General features: G+C 41.9%; 1 protein-coding gene across 1 annotated transcript; it reads left to right on the plus strand.

Annotated features, from left to right (window-relative positions):
* The first annotated feature begins 492 nt into the window (after positions 1 to 492).
* Positions 493 to 26,936, plus strand: TMEM168 (transmembrane protein 168). The gene is made up of 5 exons (XM_072328793.1): positions 493 to 1,772; positions 5,154 to 6,421; positions 16,953 to 17,095; positions 18,044 to 18,318; positions 22,595 to 26,936. Exons 2-5 carry the CDS (start codon positions 5,285 to 5,287, stop codon positions 23,140 to 23,142), a joined length of 2,103 nt encoding a protein of 700 aa, XP_072184894.1. The 5' UTR covers positions 493 to 1,772; positions 5,154 to 5,284; the 3' UTR covers positions 23,143 to 26,936.

Genomic DNA, 26,936 nt, shown 5'->3' on the forward strand with positions numbered 1-26,936 from the left:
GATGCCACACACCAGAAATGATCTAGCAGGAGAAAAATCCTGCTAGATTAAAGAAAAGGGGGAATGAACAGCGAAGCAAGAAGCAGAGGCTCTGTTGGAATTTAGAATAAAGGGGGATAGTTAAATGTAGTTTGTAGGTGGGAAAAGGAATGATCTAGTTAGTTAGAATAACAAGGAATGGAGACAATGGGTCTGGGAGAGCAGGAAGGATGCAGATAAGGACTGAGATCTCCCTGAGACACCTGGCAAGGAGGGGATTAGAAGTTTCAGTATCAGGAGTTGCATCTCCCTGATAAGATGGGTGATAACAAGAGGGGGTCTGCATGCTAAACAGCTATTGAATATGTATCAGAACTCCAGGAAATCATTGACTATGTATGAGGTGTACCTATATCTGTGTCACCATTTTACAAGTTACAAGGTGTGCAAGTTTGGAGGTGCTATCCCCCTTGCACCCGGCGCTGCGCAACGCTGGAATAAACATACCTGCTTTATAACCAATCCCGGGATTATAGAGTTTGATTCCGCAAGTCAGCTCCACAGGTCCTGCTGTCCCACGGGCACGCGTTGCACGCAGTTCTGCTGCTACACCACGGCCTTCTGCAGGCGTGTCCCACCGCCTCCTTGCAGTAACACCGTTATTCCGCAGACTCACTAGAGCAACTCTCACATGGGTTGCTACCACTGTTCATTTTGCTCTAGCCTGCGAAGCTGACCAATACCTTATCGGAGCCAAGAACTGCATACAGGCAACAAACCAGTATGCAGTAAAATGGCGTTCATTGTCTCGTGGCGTCTCCTTATATACACGCACTACTTCGTCTCCGTCCCCTATGCTGTGCGTAGCTGTGCGCGCGTAATATTTGCCAATCACAGAGCAGGGGAGCTCCTGTCACGTCACGTCCCCAGTGTTCGTACCCGCCTACTACAGCAGAATTACGAATAATGGATTGCAGGAAAGGGGGTAGAAACCTGCAGCACAGTCTTGCAATTCAAAGAGCCGCTGTATGGTAGCTGTCTGAAATTCAAACTCTTTATTATTTCGCCCGTGTAAGCAGCGGAGCTAACTAAGATCCTCAAACCTCCTCCTCTTACCCACCCGACTGCGCTGTGCAGTGCAGTGAAACACGGACGTTATTTCTGTGGCTCTGTATGCTGTCCCTGAAGAACGCGGCTGCCGGCAAATGACAGGGAGGCGAGAGCGGCACGGCCTCTTTCTTCTCTGTGCACCAGGCGCCGTCGGACTGATTACGGGACGCGCCTTTGCTTTTCGTTCTCCCGCTCCGTCAGCGCTGCGTTCTGTGCGCCCGCGTATCTATTGCCTGCCGAATTCCCCTGTCAGGAGGCGGCCGGGGAACGCAGCATGCCCCTCCCCAGCGGCTGGAGCCTGCTCCGCCACCAGTACCGCGCCGGGCCTGCAGGCAGCGGCCCGCTCTTGATGCAGCCGACGCGAGCGCACCTCTCCCGCCTTCCCCGCCTCGGTTTCAGGCTCAGCCGTTGCTCCGAACGCTTCCCTTCCGCCCGGCTCCTCGGAGCTCTACGCCGTCCTCCCGCAGCCGGGCGCCGCCCCAGGGAGCGCTCCCACCGCCGGTATTCCCCAGCGCGGCTCGCCGAGCCCCGCAGCGCCGAGCAGGCCCGAGCCCGGCACTCCCTCCACGCCCAGCGGGCCTCCGCTGCCGCCGTTTGGGCCCTGGCGCTGCCCGTAGCCGGGGCCTCAGCCTCAAGATGGCGGCGGCGCGGCGGGGGAGGAAGTTGGCGGGACGCCTGTTGAGGTGAGTGCGGGACGGGGCGGGGGGCGCGCGGGGTCTCGGGCCGGTCCCGGCGCGGGATCGAGGACTTCACGGCGGAAAGCCCCGGGGCGCCGCCCCACGCACGGAGCGGCCGTCCAGCATCGGGTTCCAGTGCCGCCGGTTGCGGCAGCGCTTGGCTCGGCGTTGGACGGCGGGTGCCCCTGACACGGTGCCGGGCAGCCGGCGGGGCCTGTTAGCCGGGCTGCGCTCCGTGCTGTGCTTGACAGCGAGCGGAATCGTTATTCTGAGGCTTGTGCCTGTTCCATTAGCGTGTTAACGTAACGGCGTTTTTCTTCTTAAAAGTCGCTTTTGCTACAAATACATGCGAAACTGGAAGAATGTGGCAGAAAATGAGATCCGGTAACAGGCTTTTGGAATTCAGTGTAGGTAGGCCTCACCCAGGCTTGAAACCAGCGAACCACCCTTAATGCTACTTTAGGTGTAATTTGGGGGGTTTTTTTCAGCCTAATAGTGGTACGGTCTGTTTTGGGAGCACTGTGCCTTCTTATATAGAAAGGCTCTTGAAGAGTTGAGTGTTTTAATCTGTTTTCAGACTCCTGGTTCTCCTCGTAAGTCTGCAAATTCAAAGAGTACTTTAATAAGAAATGTACACGTTCCATTTACTTTGTATCTGTGCTTGACTGATCAACTGTTTAACTTCAAAGTAGCATCTTGAAACACAGAGGCCACTAGTTTGAGGTATAAAACAAACGTTGAGCTGTTCTTTGTTCCAAGTTTAAACACAGATGAGTGACAAAAGCAGCAAGTAGTTGTATTTTGAAGAATAAATCCAATATAGGAGTTCCGCACTGGATTTGCTGTGTTACAGTGGTTTGGTAAACATCTGTGTCATATCATGCATAGATCACAAACATATGGCTTTTTACTGTTTTAACCAACATGTTGACTATGCATTTTGGTTGCTGGCTAATAGAATGGTTTTCTGCTGGACATTTTTGCTAATCCAATAGAAAATCAGGAAGAGGAAGCTGGATTCCGGGTCTGAGCTGCCACAGTGCTTCTGTGCTGCAGGTAACTCAGCACTTGAACCAGCTCCGTGTTTTCTGTCAGCATGCTCATGCAGACACCTCAACGCCAGCAGCAGCAGTTTCTGTTTCGTGTTCCTCGTAATGTGATGACAAAACCCAGCTCAGTGTGTACTCAGCCAGACAGAGTGGCTTGCTGTGTGGGAGTTTGTTGTGTAACAGCCTACAAAAAGTGATTTAGCAGCAGTGGCAAAAACTGAAGCCAAGCATTGTGTGGGAGCTCATGCATTTTGTGTGTGGGACAGTCCGATGCCTTGTGTGAAGCTGTTATCTGCATGAATACCTCCAAAATTAATACTTGTCTTGGAGGATGCCAGGAAGGTTCCGTGACAGCAGGACAGCACACACAGCTCTGTGTAGCAGCCATCAAACATCAGTGCTGAGAGTTAGAAGAGAACATGAAATTATTCCTCTGTGTTTGTGGCTTGAATGAGGGCCAGCTGCAGGCTTGGTGTGGAGGGAGGGAGTTATGTGGTAGTTTAATAGATGGCTTGAGTTGTCTACAAAGTGAATGCTGGTTGTGTTACTAGAATACAGGAGTAAGCACAGAGCTGTAATATCTGATACGTTGTCACATATCCAATATGGAAACACGATAGCTAACTTTGGGCTGTGTGTGAAGCAGAGAACAAATGAAACACTTAGAGGTACTTGTATTACCGAGTGAGAGGCAAAATATTACTAGATCTTAAGTGTCCAGACAGTTATGAATTCAGTTTATATATATAAATCATAATGAGTACTGTGAAATGCATTGCTGAAATCCAGAGAACTCACAAAGCATCATGTATTAGCCGTCCCTTGTGAGTAGTGTGGGAATCAAATGTTGTTTCTGCATTTAGAACAAGATAAGTTCTCAAGGGAATTCTAAGTATGGAAATTAATGGTATTGTTTATGTGTAAACTTGGTAAGGTTATACACCAATAGGATTGCAGTAGTCCTCATGTTTCAAAACTGTGTTCAGACCAGGAAGAAGCATATCCTGTAAAATACTGATGATGTTTAGTGAGATCTGCAGAGATCTCACCTAAAATATGACCATGTATTCCCAGGCTGAATTGGAAACGAGGAAGCCGATAATTCCCATCTACTCTGCCCTCATGAGGCCCATTCTGGAGTACTGTGCCCAGGTCTGGGGTCCCCAGTACACGGAAGATGTGGAGCTGTGGGAACATGTTCAGAGGAAGCCACAAAGATGGTCCGAGGGCTGGAGCACCTCTCCTGCAGTGAAAGGCTGGAGGAGTTGGGCTCTTTTTGTCTGCAGAAAATGATCTTGTGGCCTTCCAGTGCTTAAAAAGAGCTTATAAATAGGAGGGAGACAGACGCCTCACATGGTTTGATAATTATAGGACAAAGGAAAATGATTTTAAACTGAAAGAGGAGAGATTTAGATTAGATGTCAGGGAAATTCTTTTCACTGAGGTTGCTCTGGGAAGTTGCAGATGCCCCATCCCTGGAGGTTTACAAGTCCAGATTGGATGGGGGCGCTGGGCAGTCTGTCTGATTCAGTGGGTGGCAGCCCTGCCTACAGCAGGGGGTTTTTAAGGGCCCTTCCAGCCTGAGCCATTCTGTGGTTCTATATTGAAAAGAAAACCACGGCAGTTAAGTTGGTCTGGGTAGGAAGAGTTTGCATTCTAAATGCAATGTTTATCTTATTTGTTTTATTCTTGTTGTTTGTTTTGTGGGAAGAAATGTCTCAGGGGTAAAACTGAATGCATTGAGTTTATGTTAAAAAAGACTGAATTTTATCTCTGAATACAGTGAGTGCCAAATCAGTTGATAAATGATATAACCATTCCCCTTCTTTGAAGTGCAGATAATGATAATTGCCTTTCTCGTGATCTGTTTTGGGTTGAAGCTTGTTAACTGATTGTGAAGTTCTTTTTGTGATCTCTGTAGCTATTTGACTGGTAAAAAGACTTTCCAAACATACTGAGAAGATTTAGTGTAAAAGCAGAACTTAAAAATGTCAGGTAAAGTAAAACAAAACTGTGGAGTATTTTATAAGGTAATGGATATAACAGAAATGCTTTGGATATCCATAGATAAGCAATACAGACACCCAGTGCATGGTTCGCATGGCAAAACTGCACTGGCCAGGTTTGGTTTAAATTTTTCTCGTTCAAATTATGAAATAAAATTAATGTGAAAACAGTATTATGTTTTAATAACTATGTCAGTTTGAATGACCTTGAAGAACACTCTTGTCTCGTATTCATTTTGTGTTTCAGATGTTAAATGGATGTGTTGTGTTTATGCTGTGCACTGTTAAAGGGAGTTAATTGCCACTAACGTTCTTTAAAATTTCTCTTCCAGGAACCTCAGTGATTCTGGACCGCTGTTGCTGAAATGATACTCCAGAAAGCAGCTGTCACATTGAATTTGTTGGATGAAACCCAAATATTTTCTTTCAGTCAAGTGGGTAGAAACCCCTAACTGCAGTTTACATGTGTGGGTCACTGCGTTACTGCGTTAGTCATTGTCTCTATGCAGCAATGACAAGGCTGGAAGAAGCAAACAGAGAAGTGAACATGCATTCATCAGTCAGATATCTTGGCTATCTTGCCAGAATCAACTTACTGGTTGCCATTTGTATGGGCCTTTATGTCAGATGGGAAAAAACTGCAGATGCGCTGATTTTGGTAATATTTATTCTTGGACTGTTTGTTCTTGGAATTGCCAGCATACTGTACTACTATTTTTCAATGGAAACAGCAAGTTTGAGTCTCTCCAATCTTTGGTTTGGTTTTTTGCTTGGCCTTCTCTGTTTTCTCAATAATTCTGCTTTCAAAAACGATGTGAAAGAAGAAGCTACTAAATATCTACTTCTTTCTGCCATTGTTTTGAGGGTATTATGTTCTTTGGTTGAGAGGATTTGTGGATGTGTCCATCATCGCCCGACTCTGCTGACAACAGTTGAATTTTTGGAGCTAGTTGGATTTGCAATTGCCAGCACAACTATGCTAGTAGAAAAATCTATGAGTATTATTCTGTTGGTTATGGCTTTGGCCATGCTGATTATTGACTTACGTATGAAGTCTTTTTTGGCAATTCCAAATTTGGCTATTTTTGGAGCCATCGCATCCTTACTCTTTTTTCCATCACTGAAAATTCCCACCAACCCTTTTGCCTTGGCCTGTTTCTTCAGCTGCCTGATTTCAGATCCCCTCCTCGATGTCTACTTCAGTGGACTTTCGGTTACAGAACGATGGAAGCCCTACCTGTACCGTGGTAAAATCTGCAGAAGGCTTTCTGTCATCTCAGTTGGAGTCATTGAACTCATCTTTTTCATTCTTGCTGCCTTCAAGCTGTGGGATTTGGGTCTCTGGTACTTTGTGATACCTGGTTTTTCTATCTTTGGAATATTTTGGATGATCTGTCATGTGATTTTTTTTATAACTCTTTGGGGATTTCACACAAAGTTAAATGACTGTCATAAAGTGTACTATACCCACTGTGCAGAAAACAACAGCCTTGACAGAGTTATGGCATCTAAAGGAATGCGTCACTTCTGTTTGATTTCAAAACAGCTGGTATTTTTCAGCCTTCTCGCAACTGCTGTTTTGGGGGCAGTTTCTTGGCAAGTAAGTAATAATCTCTTTATTTTGATCTCCTTATTTTGATCTCCCTCTCAAGAATGTCCCTGAGAACTGCTGGCTTCTTAAAATTCTTGTGTCATTTGGTGGTGTATCGTGTCATCAAAGCTTAGTAATTCAGTGTTGGAACCTTTGGCTTCAAAAGCTTCCTCTTCTGATTTAATGCTTTGTGTTGCCTTGACTGTGGCTAATGAAGACAACTGGAAATTCTTCATGACCAGAGTGGGAAGTTCAGATCGTGTTTCCAGGGTAAAAGAAGTATCTACCTGCTTACAAAATTATTTTGCCTCCAGATTACTCACACCATACAATGTGTTTAAAAACTAAATCACTGCATCAGATCCTACTAACGCACACCCTATTGAGGACTTTATTTTATGGACTGTTTTAATAGAATCAAGGTCTACCTTTGTTTTTTCGAATGCAGTTTTCAATGGTTTTGCTTTGTATTTAATCATTAATGAGAAGTGAGGATGACAAACCAGCAAATGGTTGGTATGAGTGATGTCAGTGGCTTACATTCAAATCTGTACGTATCACAGGAAATGTCCTCAGAAAGACCAGTTCTTAAAATCACAGTGTTGTTACCTTAAGACGTGTTGTGTTCTTTTTTCCCCACTTAGGACCTATGTGATTTCTTTATCAGAAAACATACATTCCTCTCAAAGTGCTTTTTCATTACCCAAACTAAAGTACATTGCATGTTATCAGTGGGGCAGCGGGGTGAAAAGGGAGTTTGGCATCTGTTTTAAATGGCCTCATGGATTAAAGGCATTACAGAACTTGTTGGAAATGGCAATTAACGGGTGTTGTGTAGGAGCTGTGGTGGGAGAGGAGGGTAAGGTTTTAGGCATTTGTTTTTATCCTTTGTTAGGAGCATCAGAGGTTAGTAGACAAACTTGCCACAGAGGGTAGGAAGTTTTGCTTTTTCTTTGAGAAGTATTAGCATGCATAGCTACAGTGCCCGAACCTGCAGAAAGGACAAAAGAACCCCAGAAAATAGTAGAGAAGAAAATTGTCCGGAATATATTTCTCACATCATCCACCTGGATGAAGCATTTGACACTGTACTACACAACGTTCTTGTCTGTAAATTGGGGAGATGTGGATGTGATGGATAAATCACTTGGTAGATAAGGAATTGGTTGGATGGTTGAGCTCCAAGATCTGATGTTGACAGCTTTGTGGAGACCTGTCAGAAGTGGTGTCCCTCAGGGGCCTGTATTAGGACCAGCGCTATTTAACATCTTTGTCAGTGATGCGGACAGTGGGATTCGGTGCACCCTCAGCAAGTTTATGGATGACACCACACCAAGTGGTGTGATGAAGGTGATGTGCTAGAGAAAGGGGATGTTATGCAGGGAGGATTGGATTCAAACTCATCCTGTTACTTTTTTCCTCTTTGTGCTGATAATTCCTTGTCATTCTTTTTTTTCCCCACCCCTGTTGTGCACCCCATAATAACTGCAGCTGTTACATGTTTGATAATTTTCAGGCCTCTCTGGGAAAGTGCTGTTGTGCTTGGAAATGCTTTGTCCAGGACATTTCACAAGAGGCAAGCTGACGATTCAGCTAAAACCTTAGTATTTTGGGCTAAGCTCAGTTTCTTGCATCCTGTGTGTAAATAAGATAAGCTGTCACTCATCGCCTCTGTCTGATGGGTTGTATATTTACCTACTGAGTGGGAAGAGGAGTAATCGTAGTGACAGAAATGGAAGGCATTGGACCACATACTCATCCGGAAATACATTTTTATTATAATACTAATTATTTTCTGAGATAATCTGTTGACATTTATTTTAGTATATTTGTGTTTCTTGCACTGTGTATTTATAGTAATGAATTAGTTTAAGATTATGGATGCAGCTGTCTTAAGCTAAAAGCATTTCTGTTTTAGAGGGGTGATGTTTGCCTCACAGATAGATCACTCTGCCTATTTCTTCTGCTCTCAGAAAAGGCTGTGTTTTATCAGGCCTGGCCAGAGCATGGCTTAATAAATGGATACCTTGGTAGTTACAGGAACTGCAAGAAACTGTGCCTCTTCTGTATCTTCCTGGGTAATGTCAGCTTTCAAAATAATTAGGTGTAAGAAAGCAATGATGTATCAGGATACAATTAACCAGTATAAATTGGGCTTTATATATTGTTTGTGTTCTAGTTTTCAGAAACTCTTGCTCCAAAAACAAAACAAACAAACAAAAAAAACAACTGCTGATGTTAGTATGTAATAGAAATGTAATAGAAAAAGATTTTTAGGACTGGTAGATGCCTTCCCGTCAGCTTAATGTTTATTAGTGTTCAAAAAAGCAAATTAAATACTGGACATTGTTGGGAAAGAACTAGAGGTATTCTTATGTACTGTATAAATCCATAGCTTCTGTATTTTCAGTAATTGCATAATTCTTACTTGTCATTCAGTAGATAAGGAAACAGGAGAAGGTTTGCAGAAGATTGATGAAATTCATTAGAGACTTCAAACAGAAATGGCTAAATGAGATTGCATCAGTATGGAAATGAGCTAAGTGGGAATACAAAAAAATAAAATACTGTGCATATCAGAAAGGAAGTTCCAGTGCAAAAGCTGATGAGAGTCAAGTTGGCATGAGACAAATTTGAGGCAGACAGGTAGAAATAGTTCCCTCTACTGTCAGGTTAGCTTGGACTGTATCACAGTGTGCACTAAGTGGTCACTGGGGCTCATGGGGAAACTGGATGAGTTGATGGGGGCACATTCTCTGAGGCTTCTGTTCTCCTAAGAAACTGTATCTGGCTTTAGGAGCACATAAGCCACCAGTAGCTGGAGTACTCAGAAGACATGAAGGCTTGTCCTTACAGTCTTACCTAGGCATCCGGTTGGACTCTGTGCAGACAACATTATCCTAGATAGACCTTCAGTGTCGCCTAATACAGCCACCCTTACATTTTCATGTTATGTTATTTGCTTCTGACTCAAGTAGGATGGAAGTTGTGTTAGCCAAGGACCTTTCTTTAAGGGGAGTTCAGCCCTTGCAATAAGCCTTGGGCTGTCTCTGTTTCTGGGGCTTGGGATGTGCTTAGGAAGAACTAAGCAGATTCTGTCTCCAACAGATCAGACTTGAAATGTGAAGAGTATACGTGAAGTCAGAGGATTTGCTCAGGAAGCACAAGAAATGTAAAAGTAATTTGTTAAAGGTGATTGCATTCAGAAATTGAGTAGCAGGTTTTCAGTGGGACTTAATGACATGGTCTGCTTCTGAGAATAATCCCTGCTTTTGCTGGAAAGGAAGGACACCTTGACTTGTCAGTAGAAACCCACGGAAATTTTTCTTGCAAAAATCTGCAGTAAGTGTTCTTCACTGCCTTTATGTTTCTGTAAATAATTTTAGTCAGATCAATAGCCTCTTTAACTCCAATAGCACTTACTCATTTCAGCAATTACTCATGTGCCTGTCTGTAATTAGGCTCTTGGTTGGAACAGAATCCAGCAGAAGACATGCAAATGACTCAGACATTGCTTCTTTCAGATGCTAATAAAATGATGAAAAAATTGCACATGATGGTCTTGGAATTTGCAAGCAAAATTCTTGGGAAGGTTTGGAGGAGTCTTTTTTCTCAGAAACTAAAAATCAAATGTTTAAGTGCTTTATGCCAAGGTAAGAGTACAGTTTTGCTGAATTACTGGCTGAAGAGAATTGTTGTTGCTGGTAGACCTGTATTTAGTACTACCAAGAGAAAAATGAACTCTGTCAGAGACACATAAAGTAATGGAATGAAGAACTTTAAGTACACTATTCTTGTTTTTAGTGGATTTGATGGGTTAGTAAAATAATAATATCCATTACATATGTGAGTTCTTGTACTTGAATTAGCAGTAATGTGCACTCCATTTGTTTGTAAAAGAAAAGTTAGTTTATTGTTTGTGTGAGTACTTTCTTGTTTGGGGGAGAGTGTTTTTATATTCTTTGTGCTGTGTGACCATCTTGCAGAAGGGTTTTGAAAGCTCGGTTTGCACTGCTCCATGTTTTCTCCAGTAGCCACACCATTCCTGCTCTCTTTCTCTGCTCATCTTTTATCCCTCACTGATGTGCCTTACATATTTGTCTCACTGTTTATTACAAACTCATTACTCAGCTTTTTGCAACCCCATTATTCCCTCTTTCCCCACTGTTTCACCATCTTATCAGCTAGATCCCAAATCCCACTTGCTCATCGCTAATCCCTTCTCAAACATATTTGTTACCAGTCTTTACCTGTGCCATGTGTGCTCAAGCCCTCCTTGGCTACCCGCACCCCTGGTCCCAACCCAGTGGGTACAACGCGATGCCTGCCCACAGCCGAGGTGCCCTCATTCATGGAAGGCACCCTGGAGCAGCAGCAGAGCTCTTGCTGCTCATCACTGTATCTGTTTTGTCTGAGAAGGATGGATGAGGATAGAGTTCAGATGAGCCTGGGTGCTTTTGGTAGCTGAATTAGGCTCAGCCCTGAGCCTAGTATCGTAAGGAGTGATTGGTTCCGTTCTTCCTGTTGTGCTGAATGCATCTCCGGCTGAAATTCAAACCCGAGTTTATGTTCCTGCTCTGCAGAAGTTTGGTGAAATGCTGGAGGGTAGCACTGGTTTGTTAACTCTGTGACAAGATTCTAGACTCTGTGACTAGATTCTAAACTAGAGTCGGATTTATGTTAAAGCTTTACTGTCAGTCTGATTAATTGCAGATTTCAAGTTTTTGTATTAAAAAAAATAAATCAGAATTCCAGTTGATATGCTTTTAAATTGACAGCTGTTTCTGGTTGTGTTGTTACAAACACACGTTGGCTGAGAGATGGGCTTTCCTATGATTAGAGCAGAGATCAGGGATGGGACGCAACGCATCAAGTCTGTCTGCCAGCACATGCACAGACTGTTTTCTGAAACCATCTTTTGTGTTTTCCCAGTGCTGTTTTGTTAGTCAGAAGCAATGGAGTATTTATTGTTCTCCAGAGACTATTCTTTCATTAAATAGTTTGTTATAAAGCTGTTACTTCTGGTAGTTGAACTTCACAAATGCTGTCTTTAAGTTTTCTTTCTTTCCTATAGAGTACCTCACGTTTTCATTTGGAATAAGCTATTCTTCACAGTTGAGTTATCAAGTTATTCTTTTTCTCCTGGAGTGTATCTGGCTTTGTGTCTGCAGAACAACTGGAGAGGAGCTCAGCAGCATTACTTGTTTATTTCCCTGTAAATGCACAAGAATGTGCACAAAAGGATAGGTAAAAACAGAGAGCTACTATTCAGCTTGGATACTGAAATGCAGGGCAGGGTTTTTCCTTACAAATAAACAAATCCATCTTTGTAAGCCTCCTCAGTTGTGTCTCTCTGGTACAGGTAATCCCAGGTTGCCCGCTCTGGGTGTCCCTGCCCAAGCAGGGTGCTGGAGCAGATAACCTCTAGAGGTCCCTGCCAGCCTCACCATTTGGCAGCTCTGTGATAATCTGAGCTGACATCTGCTTATGAATTTCTATTTAATCAGAAGGGCTTTTCGATGAGTCTTTGTAACTGGCTTCCGATTTAATTTAATGCTTCTTTATTTTTTTCTTCCTCCTCATTGTTGTTTTCATCAGTCATATGTCACTAATGCTCAGTTGTGAAATGCTTTATTGGAATTGTTTCGACAGTGGTTTTCTCCTTGGGAATGGAGTCGTCCTACCCACAAATATAAAATAGGATACTTTGGATAGAAGGTACCTATAATTTCTGGTGTTTTAACAAAGTTACATTTAACCATAAAATTGCTTTAAAAGCTAAATGAAGGCAAAGGATTGTGCTCCTGGCAAATCTCACTCATCTTTCATTGTCTGTTATTTTAGTAGCCAAAGGCAAGAAGTATTTTTTAAACACTTTTCTGCATTATTTGAAAGGAGAATGCACTATATATTTCCTAAATATTCTAGAGAAGAACATAGAAGCAAAAACCAAACAAAACCACCAAAAGGCAAGAGATAAAAAAGCTTCTTATGTTTTCAGTGGTACTGCAGAGATGGTCCCTGTCCTCTGCTTGCTTTTTGCACTGTCTGGGGGCAGTCGGCACTTGCAGTACAGAGAGCTGCTTTGGGCTGAGATTGCTTGAGCAGTCAGCAGCAGAGTGAAAGCAGGCTGAACTGCTGAAAGAGCAAAATCCCTTTCTGGCCCCACCTGTGAGCACACAGCCATCTGCTCCTTTAAGGGCAGTCATCAAAACCTTTGGATTTAGTAAGTCTCCTCTTGGCATCTGAGCTGCTATCTTAACACAGGGACCCACCTTAAGACTTATATAACAATAATTACTTAATTAGGTATTATTTTTTGCTGTGTTGTTCTTGTTTGGATATTTTAAAATGCTGTTGTGTTTTTTTGTTTGTTTGTTTTGGTTTTTTTCAGTGCTGAATTAAAATATTCCATCTTACTGCAGAGTTTCTCCAACACTGTTAATCATTCTTGTAAATCAAACTATGATAAAGGGCTGACAGCAAGTGCCAGCATCTTTACATTAGATGGATGTCTATACACATAAAATGTATATCCTAACAATAAATATGCTTTACTGCTTGATAGTGTAAGATGGCTGCTAAGTGAAGATGAGTTGAAACCTCAGGTGGAGCTGTGTCAACTCATAATATAGTAGAGCATGTTTCCTATTCTTCTTTAATGTTTAGTGCAAACTAAAAGTAAGATATAGTGTGAGATGGATCTTAGAGGTGATTACCTTCTGTATGTAACAAGACCCTTATCCAGTAAGTACTTGTGAATTTTCCTGCTAGTCTCTTCATATTAATAGGAGTACTTTCAGCAATTGATTGTAAATTTAATTATTTTTTAATCTGACTCAGTTGGAAATTTAATGAAAACTGTAAATTTTTGTGATGATCTCAAGTTCTGTTATTGCAGAACGCTCTGTAGGCTTACTGATGTGTATGTTTTAGGGGCCTGGGGAAATACAGGGAGTGTTCAGAATATGATAGCATTTTCGGAGTAAACTTCTGAAATAAGAATTATTTAAATTAATGATGTAATGATATTCTTCATGATATTCTTCTCATAGACAAGAAGCTGGACATGAGCCAGCAGTGTGCGCTTGCAGCCCGGAAGGCCAACTGTGTTCTGGGCTGCATTAAAAAAGGGGTGGCCAGCATGGAGAGGGAGGTGATTTTTCCTCTCTACTCAGCTCTTGTGAGGCCCCACATGGAGTACTGTGTCCAGGCCTGGGGCACCCAGTACAGGAAGGACATGGAGCTCTTGGAGAGGGTCCAGAGGAGGGCCACAAAGGTGGTCAGAGGGCTGGAGCACCTCTCCTGTGGGGAAAGGTTGAGGAAATTGGGCTTGTTTAGCTTGGAGAAGAGAAGGCTCTGGGAAGACCTCATTGCGGCCTTCCAGTACTTGAAGGGAGCATATGAACATGAGGGGAAATGGCTGTTTACCAGGGTGGATAGTGATAGAACAAGGGGGAATGGTTTTAAACTAAGGCAGGGGAGGTTTATGTTAGATATTAGGAGGAAGTTTTTCACTCAGGGTGGTGATGCACTGGAACAGGTTGCTCAAGGAGGTTGTGGATGCCCCGTCCCTGGATGATCACATGGTTTCAACACCCTGTAATGTTCAGGGTCGCCAACCACCAGACCAGGCTGCCCAGAGCCACATCCAGCCTGGCCTTGAATGCTTCCAGGGATGGGGCATCCACAACCTCCTTTTCAACCAAGGCCATTCAGTGATTCTTATATCTATTATTTTTATGGTTCGGTGTATTTTTTTTATTTGTAACTTGGTCATTTAGATTAAAACACTAATGTAACATAGACACAGTTTGTTATTACAAGATCCAAAACTCATATACATCATGTTTATATGTGATAGAAAAGCTGGATTTGTCATAGTTCTAAAACTTGACCACTTCATGGTCTGTGCATTCAGGCTTTTCAAGGTTTAGAAAAACCTCTAACTGATCATAAATGGGAAACTTTTCCAGATGAGCAGATTTTCTAAGTTGTCAATAAGTCCTTTTCACTGAGTTGATTTAGGAAGCTGAGCTCTTTCTGCTGACACACTTGGCATGAAAATTATTTACAGGGTTATTTTTCTCCTTATTTTCAACAATACAAGTTGGGGTTATGCTATAATTGTTATATTGTGGTTTGGGGAAATTACTCTGAAACTCCTTATGATCTGACACAGAATTTGAGAGTTGCTTCATGGGTGTTTCATTGTACTTGCTGTATTTCCCGCCTCTTAACTTACCCAGTGATCCTGACCAGCTGAGCAATAGGTATAATTGGTAAGGAATGTTTCTGGAATGATGGAAGATATCTCCTGAGATGGCTGAGAAAATGGCACACATAAAAGTGATTATGAATCTCCTATAACGTACGTGTATTTAGTAGGCAGGCATTACTCCTTATGGATTCAAATTATTAGCACCAAATATAAGATCAGATTACACCACGTGGAATCTGATTGCTTTATTATCAAGAGAATTATCATCTTTCACAGTCTCTATACTTGAACTGATTTTCTTGCTCAATGTTAGCCAATCACAGCATATTACGCACTTTTCTGATGAGGTGTGCAGTGCTGCAGGTAAAGGGAAGCTCTCCTTCGTTACTGATGGCATGATAGAATGTCTGCTCAGTGTCATGGTTCTTCAGCACTAGAAACTAGGTAAATAAACTTCTCATCGGTAAGGAATTCTGTAAAGCTTAGTCAGATCTGGATATAATTTTATAGTGGTTTCAGGTGATGGAATTTGAGAACGATGCTATCAGTTGACAGTTATCGGTTATTTGAGAGCAGTGCTATCAACTTTCAGTTAATAATGTTATCAGTTAGTTATCAGGTCATATCAGATTCTGGTGTTTATTTGTGGTAGATGTATTGCTGTCACCATTTCCAGGACTCGGGTGAAATCCTATCAGAAGTACAATGGACCACTATTTAAAACTGGGACATTCAGAAACCACAGTATCTTAGGGCTGGAAGCACAGGAGATGAGTAAAGCTTTTCTTTGGAAGTTATGCAGTGTTCTTAAAAACTGAATATTGTTGCATTAGCGTTGTGCACCAGTGAGAATGGAGTTGGTTTAAGTTTCATTTTTTCAGTATGATTTACATTCCAAATTGTGAATTGTTTTTTTTTCTGCGTGTTAAGCTGAACTACCAGTCTGCAGCAAATCACTGAGAGCGTTAAACAGGAAAGCAAAACCCAGGTTTAAAGCAAATATTAATGCTGTACATTTATGCAGAGAGCACACATAAAATAAATGTGATGGGAGTCTGTAGACAAGAGGCTGTTGGCATGAATTTATATCCTTTGCTGCAAAATGAACATGAGTACTTGATAATATTAACGTGAGCGTTAATGTCCTTGATTGGTTATGTGTTATATCGTTCTACCTTTCCTAAAGCATTTTATGCCTTATTAAAGCCAGTCACATCATATTTAAATAAATAAGGGAAACCTGAGTCTGATCTGCCTCTCGCTGATACCTGACATTTCAGCAGACTGTTTTTACTGTTCTGATAGTGGCTGCAGCTGAGTTTTGGAACCCTACCTATTTCATTGAAGTGATCTGCTTTTCACTGTTACTGAAGGAATCCTTTCCAAAACTGCTTCTTAGCTACAAAACAGGAAAATTTCATGTAGAATATCAGCTGTGTGAACCCTACAAAGTCCTGTAGTAGATTTTCTTGTGATACCTATGTATCAAGACACATAAAGAATTGTCTTAAAAAGACAATAATACAGTATGTAATAATTGCAGTAATGTTCTTGATGTGTCTTTGTGCAACACATTAAATTGTACCCTGCTGAGGAGATATATATAAAATCCCTTGTTCATATATGTAAATATTTATTTAGCATTAAAAAGTAAGAATAGTGGAACAGATATTTTCAGTGCTGCATTATAGTACATTGTCGTCTCATGCTAGGTGTATAATATTGTGTGCAGTATTTTACTGATCAAGTCCCAATCCTGCTGATATTTACAGAAGTATTTCTTTTATACACATTAATTTTGTGGCATTTGATATCACTACTTAAATGGGTAAAGCTTAAGCTATGATCAGGGCTTTCAAACCTAAATCCTATGCTGTCAGTGATTTCAACTGCATTTCTTTCAGAAGAGTGATCCCTGCTTACCGCCGGCCTTCTTCCCAAACCTCCAAATTGACCTCTCCTTTGTCTTTAGAGTACTCACTGTTTTAATGTACGTGTAAAGATTTAAGTATTCATTGCATAGAATAACTCTTATTCCATGTTATGTTCGATCAAATACATGTGTGCCCCCAGTGGCGCAGTGGTATAAGCTGCTGCTTGCGGCACCGGAGGGCCCGGGTTCGAATCCCCCCTGTGGCGCAGGGGTAGAAGTGCCGCTTCGCTACACAGGAGGCTCGAAACCCGGGAGCTGGACTCGATGATCTCTAAGGTCCCTTCCAACTCGCACGATACTATGATATGATACTATGAAAATACATTAAAACTGTGTATAGGAAGAACATTTCATGCAATACCTAAATCTGTCTATTTTCTTTCTAGCCAAGCAATGGGATCTTCATGAGTGCATTTCTCATTGTTCTGCCTCTGGAGTCCATGGCTCATGGGCTGTTCCACGAGTTGGGAAACTGCCTGGGGGGAACGTGTGTCGGGTATGCTGTTGTGATTCCCACCAACTTCTGCAGGTATAGTTACTGTGTGCTTCAACTTCACAGTGGTGTAAGTGAAATGTTAGCAAATAGAGGCAGTCCAGTGCTCTTACTCAGGGACTTTTGTATTCCTTCAAAAAGAGCGAGTAACTAACGCCACTGGGCATCTTGAAGGACCAAATATCTTGCTGTTACAATTAATGAATAGCTTGCAGTTTGGAATCCTGAGGCCGTTTCATTACCTATTCAGGTACATGTACCCACACGTTTGAATATACTTGGCTTGTTCCAGGTACAGTTCATCATTTTCTTAGAACTTTCATTTTCTAAGCTGTGAACACCGTTCTCTGAAATTTACTTCTTAGGCTGAAAGATGAGCATTCAACCAGCATACGCAAGTGGGTTATTATATCTGCATAAGGGAGTACCATATTGCATAAGGACTATTTTAGAACAGAGATACATGAATTCAAAATACCAGAGTAAACTGTGATGTGCATTTCTTCTAGTCTGTTGCTGAAAACTAGTTTGCTTGATATTTTTTGTGCAAACTAGCACTCATTTTTCCTGCACCCAGCTGTCTGTGAAGAAGTACCTCTCTGAAGGCAGTGCTCTCTCAGTGGGACTTGATGAAATAGCTGGAGCCTGATGTGTTCACATCACTGCTTGTCTTTACCCAGCAAGTTCAGAGTGTGGGCAAGAGCAAATCTAAGTCCAGAGACACTATCTTTCTCCCTGCTGGTCAGCTGCATGGGGCTGAGTAAAGGCTCACACTTTGAAAAGGGAGGGGAAGATAATGGCTCCTCACTGAAACACAGGGTTTGGTATTGTTTGAAAACTGTTTTTCAAGTTCACTTGGATTTACAATAGTTGAACTTCATTGCAGAGAAAATATGCCACAGGAAGAAAAGAAATTGCCAATTGCTAAAAGTCTGCTAAACCTGAGGTCATTATTGATCAGAACTGGTGTTTTCTTCTCTTTAGTCCCGATGGCCAGCCAACTCTTCTTCCACCTGATCATGTGCAAGAGTTAAACCTGAGGTCTACAGGCATGCTTAATGCCATCCAACGATTTTTTGCATATCACATGATTGAGACATATGGTTGTGACTACTCTACAAGTGGACTGTCCTTTGATACCCTTCACTCCAAGATCAAGTCTTTTCTTGAACTTCGGACCGCAGATGGACCCAGACATGATACATATATATTATATTACAGTGGTCACTCACATGGCTCTGGTGAATGGGCACTGGCAGGTAACTTCTGTGCATTTCTGTTGATAATTTTGGCATTGATATATCATTGAATTCTTGCTTTAAAAAATTCATAATATGTTGCAAAACTTTGAAGTCACATTATTTTATAGTCCAGAATAGCAAAGAACCACATCTTTGAAGTATAAGTTCATATGAGCTCCTAGCAGGAAGGAATTGCGCACACAATGAATTACACAGAATGGCCTCAGTTGGAGGGGGCCATCAGGATCATGAATGTCCAACATCCCCCACTACATTCAGGGACACCAACCTCCACATTAATACTAGACCAGGCTCCTAGGGTCCATCCAGCCTGGCCTTGAACACCTCCAGGGACTCTTCCAATACTTGAAAGGTGATTACAGCAAGAGTGGGGTTGGTCTCTTCTCACTCATGACAGGTGATAGGATGAGGGAAAATGGCCTCAGGTTGCACCAGGGTAAGTGTAGGTTGGATAAGAAAAACTTCTCTACACAAAGCATTACTAAGCCCTGGAATAGGCTCCCCAGGGAGGTGGTGGAGTCACCATCCCTGGGTGTGTTTAAAAACCATTTGGATGTGGTGCTCAGGGACATGATTTAGCGGGGGGTTGTTAGTTAGAGTAGTATCGTTAGGTCATGGTTGGACTCAATGATCTCTAAGATCTCTTCCAACCTGAATGATTCTATGATTCTGCAATCCACAACCTCTCTGGGCAGCCTGTTCCACCACTTCGCCACTCACAGTAAAGAACTTCCCTTCAACATCCAACCTAAATCTTCTCTCCTTCAATTTAAAATCATTTCCCCTTGTCCTGCCATTATCTACCCATGTAAAGGGTTGACTCCCCTCCTGTTTATAGACTCCCTTTAGGCACTGAAAGGCTGCGGTGAGGTCACCCTGCATCCTTTGTTTCTCCAGGCTGAACAAGCCCAGCTCCCTGAGTCTGTCTTTGTAGGGGAGGTGCTCCAGCCCTCTGATCATCTTCTGTCATTTTTAGTATTTTGTCAATTTGATAAAAATCCTTTTGCAGCTACCTGTCCTTGCAATTGTTGACCCTAAATGTATGCTTACAAGTTTAAATAGTTTCTTATTCCACTTACAATTTGAAGAGTAACCTTTAAAGATCACTTCTTTTTATTCCAGCAAATTAATGTGGAACAGACAGCCTCCTGCTCTAACTATAGATTTCCCCTGTACTTTGATGAATATTTGCTCACTGTACTGAACAAACATAATCTCTTCTCATTTCCTGGCCATGGCGGAGCCAGCATACTTACAAGTGAATCATACAGTGTTCTGTGTATCACCGTGACAGCTAGTCTGTCACAAAGGACTGCATGTGTCCTTAAGATGTATTCTGTGTCTTATGAAATATAAAATTAATAAAAGCTGATAAAACGGCACTAGAAAAGCAGCCTTTCAAACACTAAGGAAACCTTGTATCGTGGAAAAAAACGAAGGTTTGCTGTCATTCTAAAGTTTGGGAGTCACTGTAGGTAAAGTGTAGCCTCAAGATTACAAACTATTTTCCTCCCTTTTGTCCCTTTTTTGATCTCTTTGTTTTGTGCTGTTCTATATCAGCTGTATGAGAATGATTGTTTAGTAGACCTGTGAATTTTTCATGTTGGTGGTAGGCTCAGCCTTGTTCTCTTGCTGTGTGGAACTGGCCTTCTGATCATTCTGTGTGCAAAATGTGAATCTTGTAGTGATAACTCTGACCCAGGGAGAAAACGGGTTTCAGAATTAGTTTTCATGGACAGCACTGTGCCTGCGAGCTGCTGGCTGCTCATCAGCAATCTACCAGGATATGGGCTCTTGAACAGAGTAGACAGATCTGAGCTTGGCATGCGGGCATGATAAGCTGTTCAGGTACAGGTCAGTCTTCTGGAGGCCAGACACCTGTGCTGGTGCAATTCCATGCCTGAACTATTACACCTGCTGAAGAGCAGTGCGTATGTTTTTCTCAAAGGCTTAATCTGTATCAGTAAATAAAATAAAAAAGCCACAGCAATAGTCACTGAGTGATGTACCATGGTGTGTGCCAGCATGGCAGAATTACTTCTCTGAGAATAAGGTGGCTGTATTCAGGAGAGCAGCTGCCACCCCATATGATTGCCAAGCCTGTCCTCACACTGTGTGGAGCCTGCAAACTGCACAGCCTGCCTCCTGCCAGTGCTCCAGCCAGCAGCATAGGTACCATTAGTTTACTAGGGTGTATATGACCAAACATTGATGCAGAAATTTAACAGCATCTAGATCATGACTTACATTTGGCCGGCATGGAGCGTGGCAGAGGAGCTAGGCTGTCTGTGCACCTGTTCAGGTAGCTGTAGCCAGTACCAAACTCTGTCTTTACTTTCAGGATCAGGGACAAGGTAACAGTTGCAATAAAGTTTACTGCAATATGTAAATGCAGTGATTTTCAGCCCTCTAAACCAGTTCCTTTTCAGTTACCTTTCCAAGCACATCTTCAGTTTCTACTTGGAAATAATGTGTAGTCATATAAAGAAAGGGAACAGACAGTTAGAACTTGCCTTGAATACACTTTGGGATTAGTTTCCTATTGTGAGAGTTAGATAAATTATGGGGTGCAACTTGATAGTCCTTCCAGACAGCACTGCTTCTGTGAGTAACCTGGAGTATAAACTGAAAAGATGAAGGATGTTTGGTTATACGGTGGTACAGCACGTACTTTGTACTGGGCAGTGGTGTTTTGTGACAGATGGAACATTTGGTCATTAGCTCCTGTCATGTGTACCATCCTCTGACCTCTGGAGAGGATTAAAGAGATGGCAACAAGGAAATACATCATTTGCATCTAATAGAAAAAGCAGTGTCTTTCTCTTGACTTATGCAGCGATACTGCACAGCAGTAGCAGTGTAGTCTGTGCTTTCTAATGACATCTTTAAAAGAAGCCTTTCTGAATTTATTAATTCAATAATGATGTTTCTCTGTAGTTGGAAGGTGGGATGGAGCACAGTGGTGTATAAAAAAACCTGTTAACTAGTCATGCATAAGGCATGAGCAGTCAGACAACCTGGGAGGTCATGTTCTTCCTAGTGAATGCAAGGCAAGAGCTGGGCTAATCAAACTTCATCTCTACTGCTAAAACTGTCAGCCCAGCTGCTTGTGAAACCTGCCTGAGCCAGATGTGGCCAGATGCATAGATTTCTTACACAGTTTGGTGCCTGAATCTTGTGCTGGCCATCAGTCTGTGTGGTTGAGGTTAGTAGGGCTGGAAGGGGAAGGTGTGTTTACAGATGAAGGATGAGGTGGTTTTCTTCAGACAGTTGTAACAATTATATTGTTTTTAAATCTCCTGACTCCCTGCATAGTTACATTGAAGTAAAGTTTATTTATAAGCCTTCCAAATGTTAACAAATAAATTTTTACTGATAACTGGCAGAGGGGCCTTACCTAGGAAAAACAAAAGGAAACTGGCTTCTACACAAGTCTCTATTGTAAATAAACTGAAATACAGCAATCAGGGGATCGTGTACCAAGATTAAATCACTGTTGTAAATTCTTAAGGTTTTCTTTGGTACTATCTTTTCCCAAGTTTGCATTCATTTTAGAGAAAGTTGTAGCCCTTTAATGTTGATTTTACTTTAACTGCAGTATCGTGCTCAAAGCTTGAACTCCAGGCTATTAACTTGAATTACTTCTTTTGTCACCCCTTACAGACAGAAATGTGAATGCTGAAATATGCAGCTATTGTGTTTGAGATTCATTTGTGCAGTTCAATTCCTGTTAACAAGATTTTAAAGTTTGCTAAATGTACTTATGCTACACAATGAAAATCGCTCTGGAATTGAAATACTGCTATTTAAAATCATATTTTCCTACTTTTCTTCTGTAAGTCATCGTAATTATTTTTTTTTAAAGCAGATGCTTTCAAACCAGAGTGTTTTTGTGGTTAATCTGTATTCCAACCTCCAACATGTAGACATCAGTTCCTTACATTAATAATCACTGTGGAGCCAGTGGAGTTTTATTCACTTAAGATGTGAATAAAGATGCAAGATGTTTCCCTTAAACACTTGAGTAAGTAGTTCAGTTTTCAAAGCTACGTAGATCCTGCAGTGCCCTTACGCTTAGGTGGAAGGAATCCCCATCATAGGTAACTTCATTTAATAAAGATGTGCTCTTTCAAAGCAAAGCTGGAGCATAAGCTGAGATGGAACGTGAGAAGTTGTGACACTTGAGTTGCAGGTGTGTCAGAATCCGCAGTTAACATCCTGCAGAGTTTGCTGTTTCTTCATGCTGATACTAAATGTGTTTTCCTTGTGGCAGGAGGTGATGCTTTGCGACTTGACACACTTCTGGACTGGTGGAGAGAAAAGAACGGCACCTTTTGTTCTCGACTCATCATTGTTCTAGACTGTGAGAACTCCCAGCCTTGGGTCAAAGAAGTAAGAAAAGTAAACGACCAGTATGTCGCAGTGCAAGGAGCAGAGATGGCCAGAGTTGTAGATGTTGAGGAAGCAGACCCACCACAGCTTGGAGACTTCACCAGGCAATGGGTTGAGTACAACTGTAACCCTGACAGTAACATCAGCTGGTCGGAAAAGGGACGTACAGTGAAAGCAGTGTATGGCGTCTCAAAACGCTGGAGTGATTATACTCTGCACTTGCCAACAGGAAGTGATGTTGCCAAACACTGGATGATATATTTCCCACGTGTTACCTATCCATTAGTGCATTTGGCAAACTGGTTTTGCGGTCTCAATATGTTCTGGGTCTGTAAAGCATGTTTTAGGTGCTTGAAAAGATTGAAAATGAGTTGGTTTCTTCCCACGGTGTTGGACACAGGACAGGGTTTCAAACTCGTCAAATCCTAATTAGGAACCAAAGAGAAAATGAAGTGAGGGCTCTGGGAACTTCCTCACAGTTTTTTTTTTTATATGACTGTTTTCTATGAATAAATCTGCTGCACTCACTTTGTTTGGCTCTTTGAGCAGCTACAGTATATGCAACAGTTAGAAACTGCAGTCTTAAACAGAGGAGGGTAGGACTATAATATTTGTGTTTTGTTACAGGACTGTATGTACATATGTAAGAGACTTAACGAGACCATGCATCTTGGCAACAGTTTGCATGTTCATGTGTGCTATTTGAAGCAGCCTTTGTTTGGAATTACCAGCGTGAAAGACAACAGCTCATAAGAATGTTAGAGCATGCCTATCTGCCATTTATATCACTGTAAGATTCAAATACAGGAAAGGAAGCAAGCTAATATTGAAATCAAAATATATGTCCTTGAAGTTATTTGGCGGGTTCAAGGATATTATAGCACTGAGCCAAAATTAAAAGAGAAGAATGAAAAAATCATTGTAGATAAGTTGCAAGAGTCTTTAGTTTTCTTTTTTTACATCTTCAGCTCCCACCTCATTCTCTGCTGCCATCAGTGGAAGAAATTTGCCACAGGAAATCGGGTAACCACGTGATGTTTGATGGAATAGAAAGTGCACAGAGTTCTTTCCTCAGTGGTCAGGGTGATCCTGTGTTTTTCAGGCTCATACTTAGTGGTATTTCTGCTCTGAAGAAACTAAGACTGGGGAGGAAGCAAACCCCAAGGAATTTAACCAAGAAAATAGTCTGTAGATAATAAGTGAAAGTACAAGTGCTGCCTTGCTTCCACATTTATCTGCACCTAAAGCCTCAATCCTGTAAAATGTTGAGTCCAGGATTAGACCAGTGAGCTCACCCCAAAACCTATCAAAGCCATGAGCAAGCAGTTTGTCAGAAAGATTATTCCCTTAAGCCAGCACTGAACCTTGAATATTCCTTGACTCTGCTTTCCCAGCCACAAGGTGCTGGTCTTAATCCTTCCTGTTAAGTTGGATGGGACTCCAGAAAGCTTGTCCCAATGCTTTTCAGAGAAGCTGCGTAGCTTTTTTGCCTCGTTTGCATAAGTACAGTAAGTGAGGAGTTAAAGGACTAAGCTGCTAAGATAGTAAAACTGGTGCTGTTACACACATGCACAATCCAGAATAACTTTTTATTTTTCCATCAGTATTTTATTAGAACTTTCAGGTGGTAGCTGGTATTTATTTAAAGCACAGCAATCGTATTTTAATTGAAACGCATATTTTTCGGACTTCTGTAAGTCTTTGTTTTGAAGGGCTTTTCTCGTTCCATCTGACCTTCTCAGGCAGAGATTCTGCTAACTGATATCTGTTAGTAACTCATGAAAATAAAGTGTTATCAAATGATGAGATCTGAAGTAGCCACAGTAATTTGCACCCACCAGCTTCCCAGTGGTGATTTTTCTTGTTCAGCAAGAAAACACTCCTTCACCCACCCCCCTTTTCTGCTTCTCCATCTCTGAAAAAGTGGAAAGTGGATAAAGGAATGAGATGTGAAATTTGGCATCCTACTAAGGCTCAGTCCTACTCCTTTGAGCCACTGGTACTCTGTCACCAAACCCAGAGGGGTGAGTGGAAAGTAATGGCACCATCTCGCTTCATGTATGCCATTTAAGTTCCTAAAGTGGGACTCTGGGGTAGGTATTGTCTTATTTAAGCTGCCTGAAAATTAGACTGAATCTGTGCTAGCGACCTGCACTGCTCCATTGCTCAATAGCAATGAGGAATAAATGTTCCTGGAGAAAGACTCATTTGATCTGTTTTAGGATGAAGCAAATTTTCCACTGGTTGTGCCTAATAGTTTTGTCTTGTTTTTACTTTCACATGCCAAAGGTCAAGCAGACAAATCCTTTACTTGTGTTTAATAACTTTAGAGCACTTCTGTTGTAAGTCATCTTCAGGAGCCTCGCTGGGTACATATGCTCCTCACTCATGCTCCTAACTTGGATACTTACAGTTAGGCTGAACAGCATCCATCAAGGACCAGCACTACCTCTTCTGCAGAAGCCTTTCTCAGCCTTACCTCTGAGTGTGGAGAAAAGAAGTTTGCCATAAGGCAATTGCTTGGCTTGTAAACTATCATCATTTCAGTAAAGTTGATCTGATTACATCACAAACTGTTCCAAGTGGAACGCTAATTAAGATGAAGTTTTAACAAAGTTCCTTTACAGCAATACTGTAATAATTGATAGTTGGCCTGTAAGCATCTGAAAATCAACACATTTGTCCTTTTTGTTTTGGAAAAGCTTTGAGCACCGGCATTTCTGCTAATTGCAACAGGTGCATCTTATTGTGTTTGTACCACTGTCACACCGTTATGACTGTTAACCTGTATCTTTCTAGGAGAGGAATGGAAAAGCTTGGGATTTCTGACCTGTTTTGAATCTCTGAGCAGCCTAATGCGAATGATGTGTTTTGCAGCGCAGTGACACGCTTATTTTTGTACAGAACAAAAAACATTTGGTGCTGATCTCTTGCCTCAGTTTATTAAATGGTTTCCAGGATGTTTATCAGACTTAGATTTTCTATAGGACAGACTGGGCGGCTGTCAGCAGTTTGTTGTATAGTAAATGAGGAGTCAGCTCTTCAGTCTGGTATAAGATTATTCACAAAACAGATCATGCATCCTCAGATTTGTTTCTCAAAGAACTCTGGTTTTCTGAATTTGTAACAATTTTAACATCAAGGTATTCCTACTTTTGACTCATAAGAATTTTTTTTGACAGCAAAGGCATGGTGCAAATGCTACTTCAATCTAAATGATATGTTTACAACCATTTAAAACGGTGAGGCCTTTTATTGGACAAAGAGACTGTATTTTGTGATTCAAAACCCAGGGTGCAGGATGATGAGCCTCAGGAACTCAGCAGTATTAATTCACCACCTGTACACCACAGCCCGTGTTCCCAGGCAAGGGCCAGGTGTGGGCAGAACTCTGTGCAGCTGCCCTCTGCTGATGCACATGGCTGCTCTCTGCATCTCAATGACACACCAGCAGCTCCACATGGCGGTGGGCATCATCTGTCTGCCGTGCCCTGCGTGGAGTGAGAGAAACTTAAACCCAGTTCCAAAGAATGTTACGTATGATGTCATTTGCATGCAGGTTGTTTTTATTTGGGGGGGACAGGCTCAAGAATTTATTGTATGGGTTGAGAAGTTTAGCTTGTGGTCTAAACTGAACTTTGTTGGGTTTTTTGAGGTGCTTGTCTGTACCGTATATTCAGAACTTTTGTTATAAAGGTTGATGTAAGTTTGTATCACAGCAGTAATTTTATGTTGACTTCATTTACCTCCTGTATAGGATCGACATTGCTGAAACATAGAAATGCACTAAGTCCCACAAACATGAATCTTTAAGGGAGTTCACATTGGAACTTCACAGTGTTTCTCTCTGAACAAGTGTGGGGCTGAAGCCATCGTCTGTATCTTTTTGCACTACCAGAGTTAAGTATTTGCAGCTCATTGTGCTTTTTATGCCTCGTGGTTGTTGTTGTCCTGACCTTCAGCTCAGGATTTTCCTAGAAATAATCTCATCCATTTCAGTAAGTTTTCCCATTACTTTGCTAAATCCCGCTGAACGCTGTGCTAGCTGTAAGCATCTCTGTCACCAGCAGTGGACGATGGAACTGGGTTAGACTTCTTGTTTCTAAATACCTTTCTGTGGGAAGATTTTTACTGGACATGCCGATTTTAGATCTGTAAATAGATGTTTGTGTGTGCGTATTTGTGACATTGCTTAAATATATTTTGCTGGTTTGGATGCTCAT

This window comes from Excalfactoria chinensis, chromosome 1 (assembly GCF_039878825.1).
Source record: "Excalfactoria chinensis isolate bCotChi1 chromosome 1, bCotChi1.hap2, whole genome shotgun sequence".
Classification (NCBI taxonomy): domain Eukaryota; kingdom Metazoa; phylum Chordata; class Aves; order Galliformes; family Phasianidae; genus Excalfactoria; species Excalfactoria chinensis.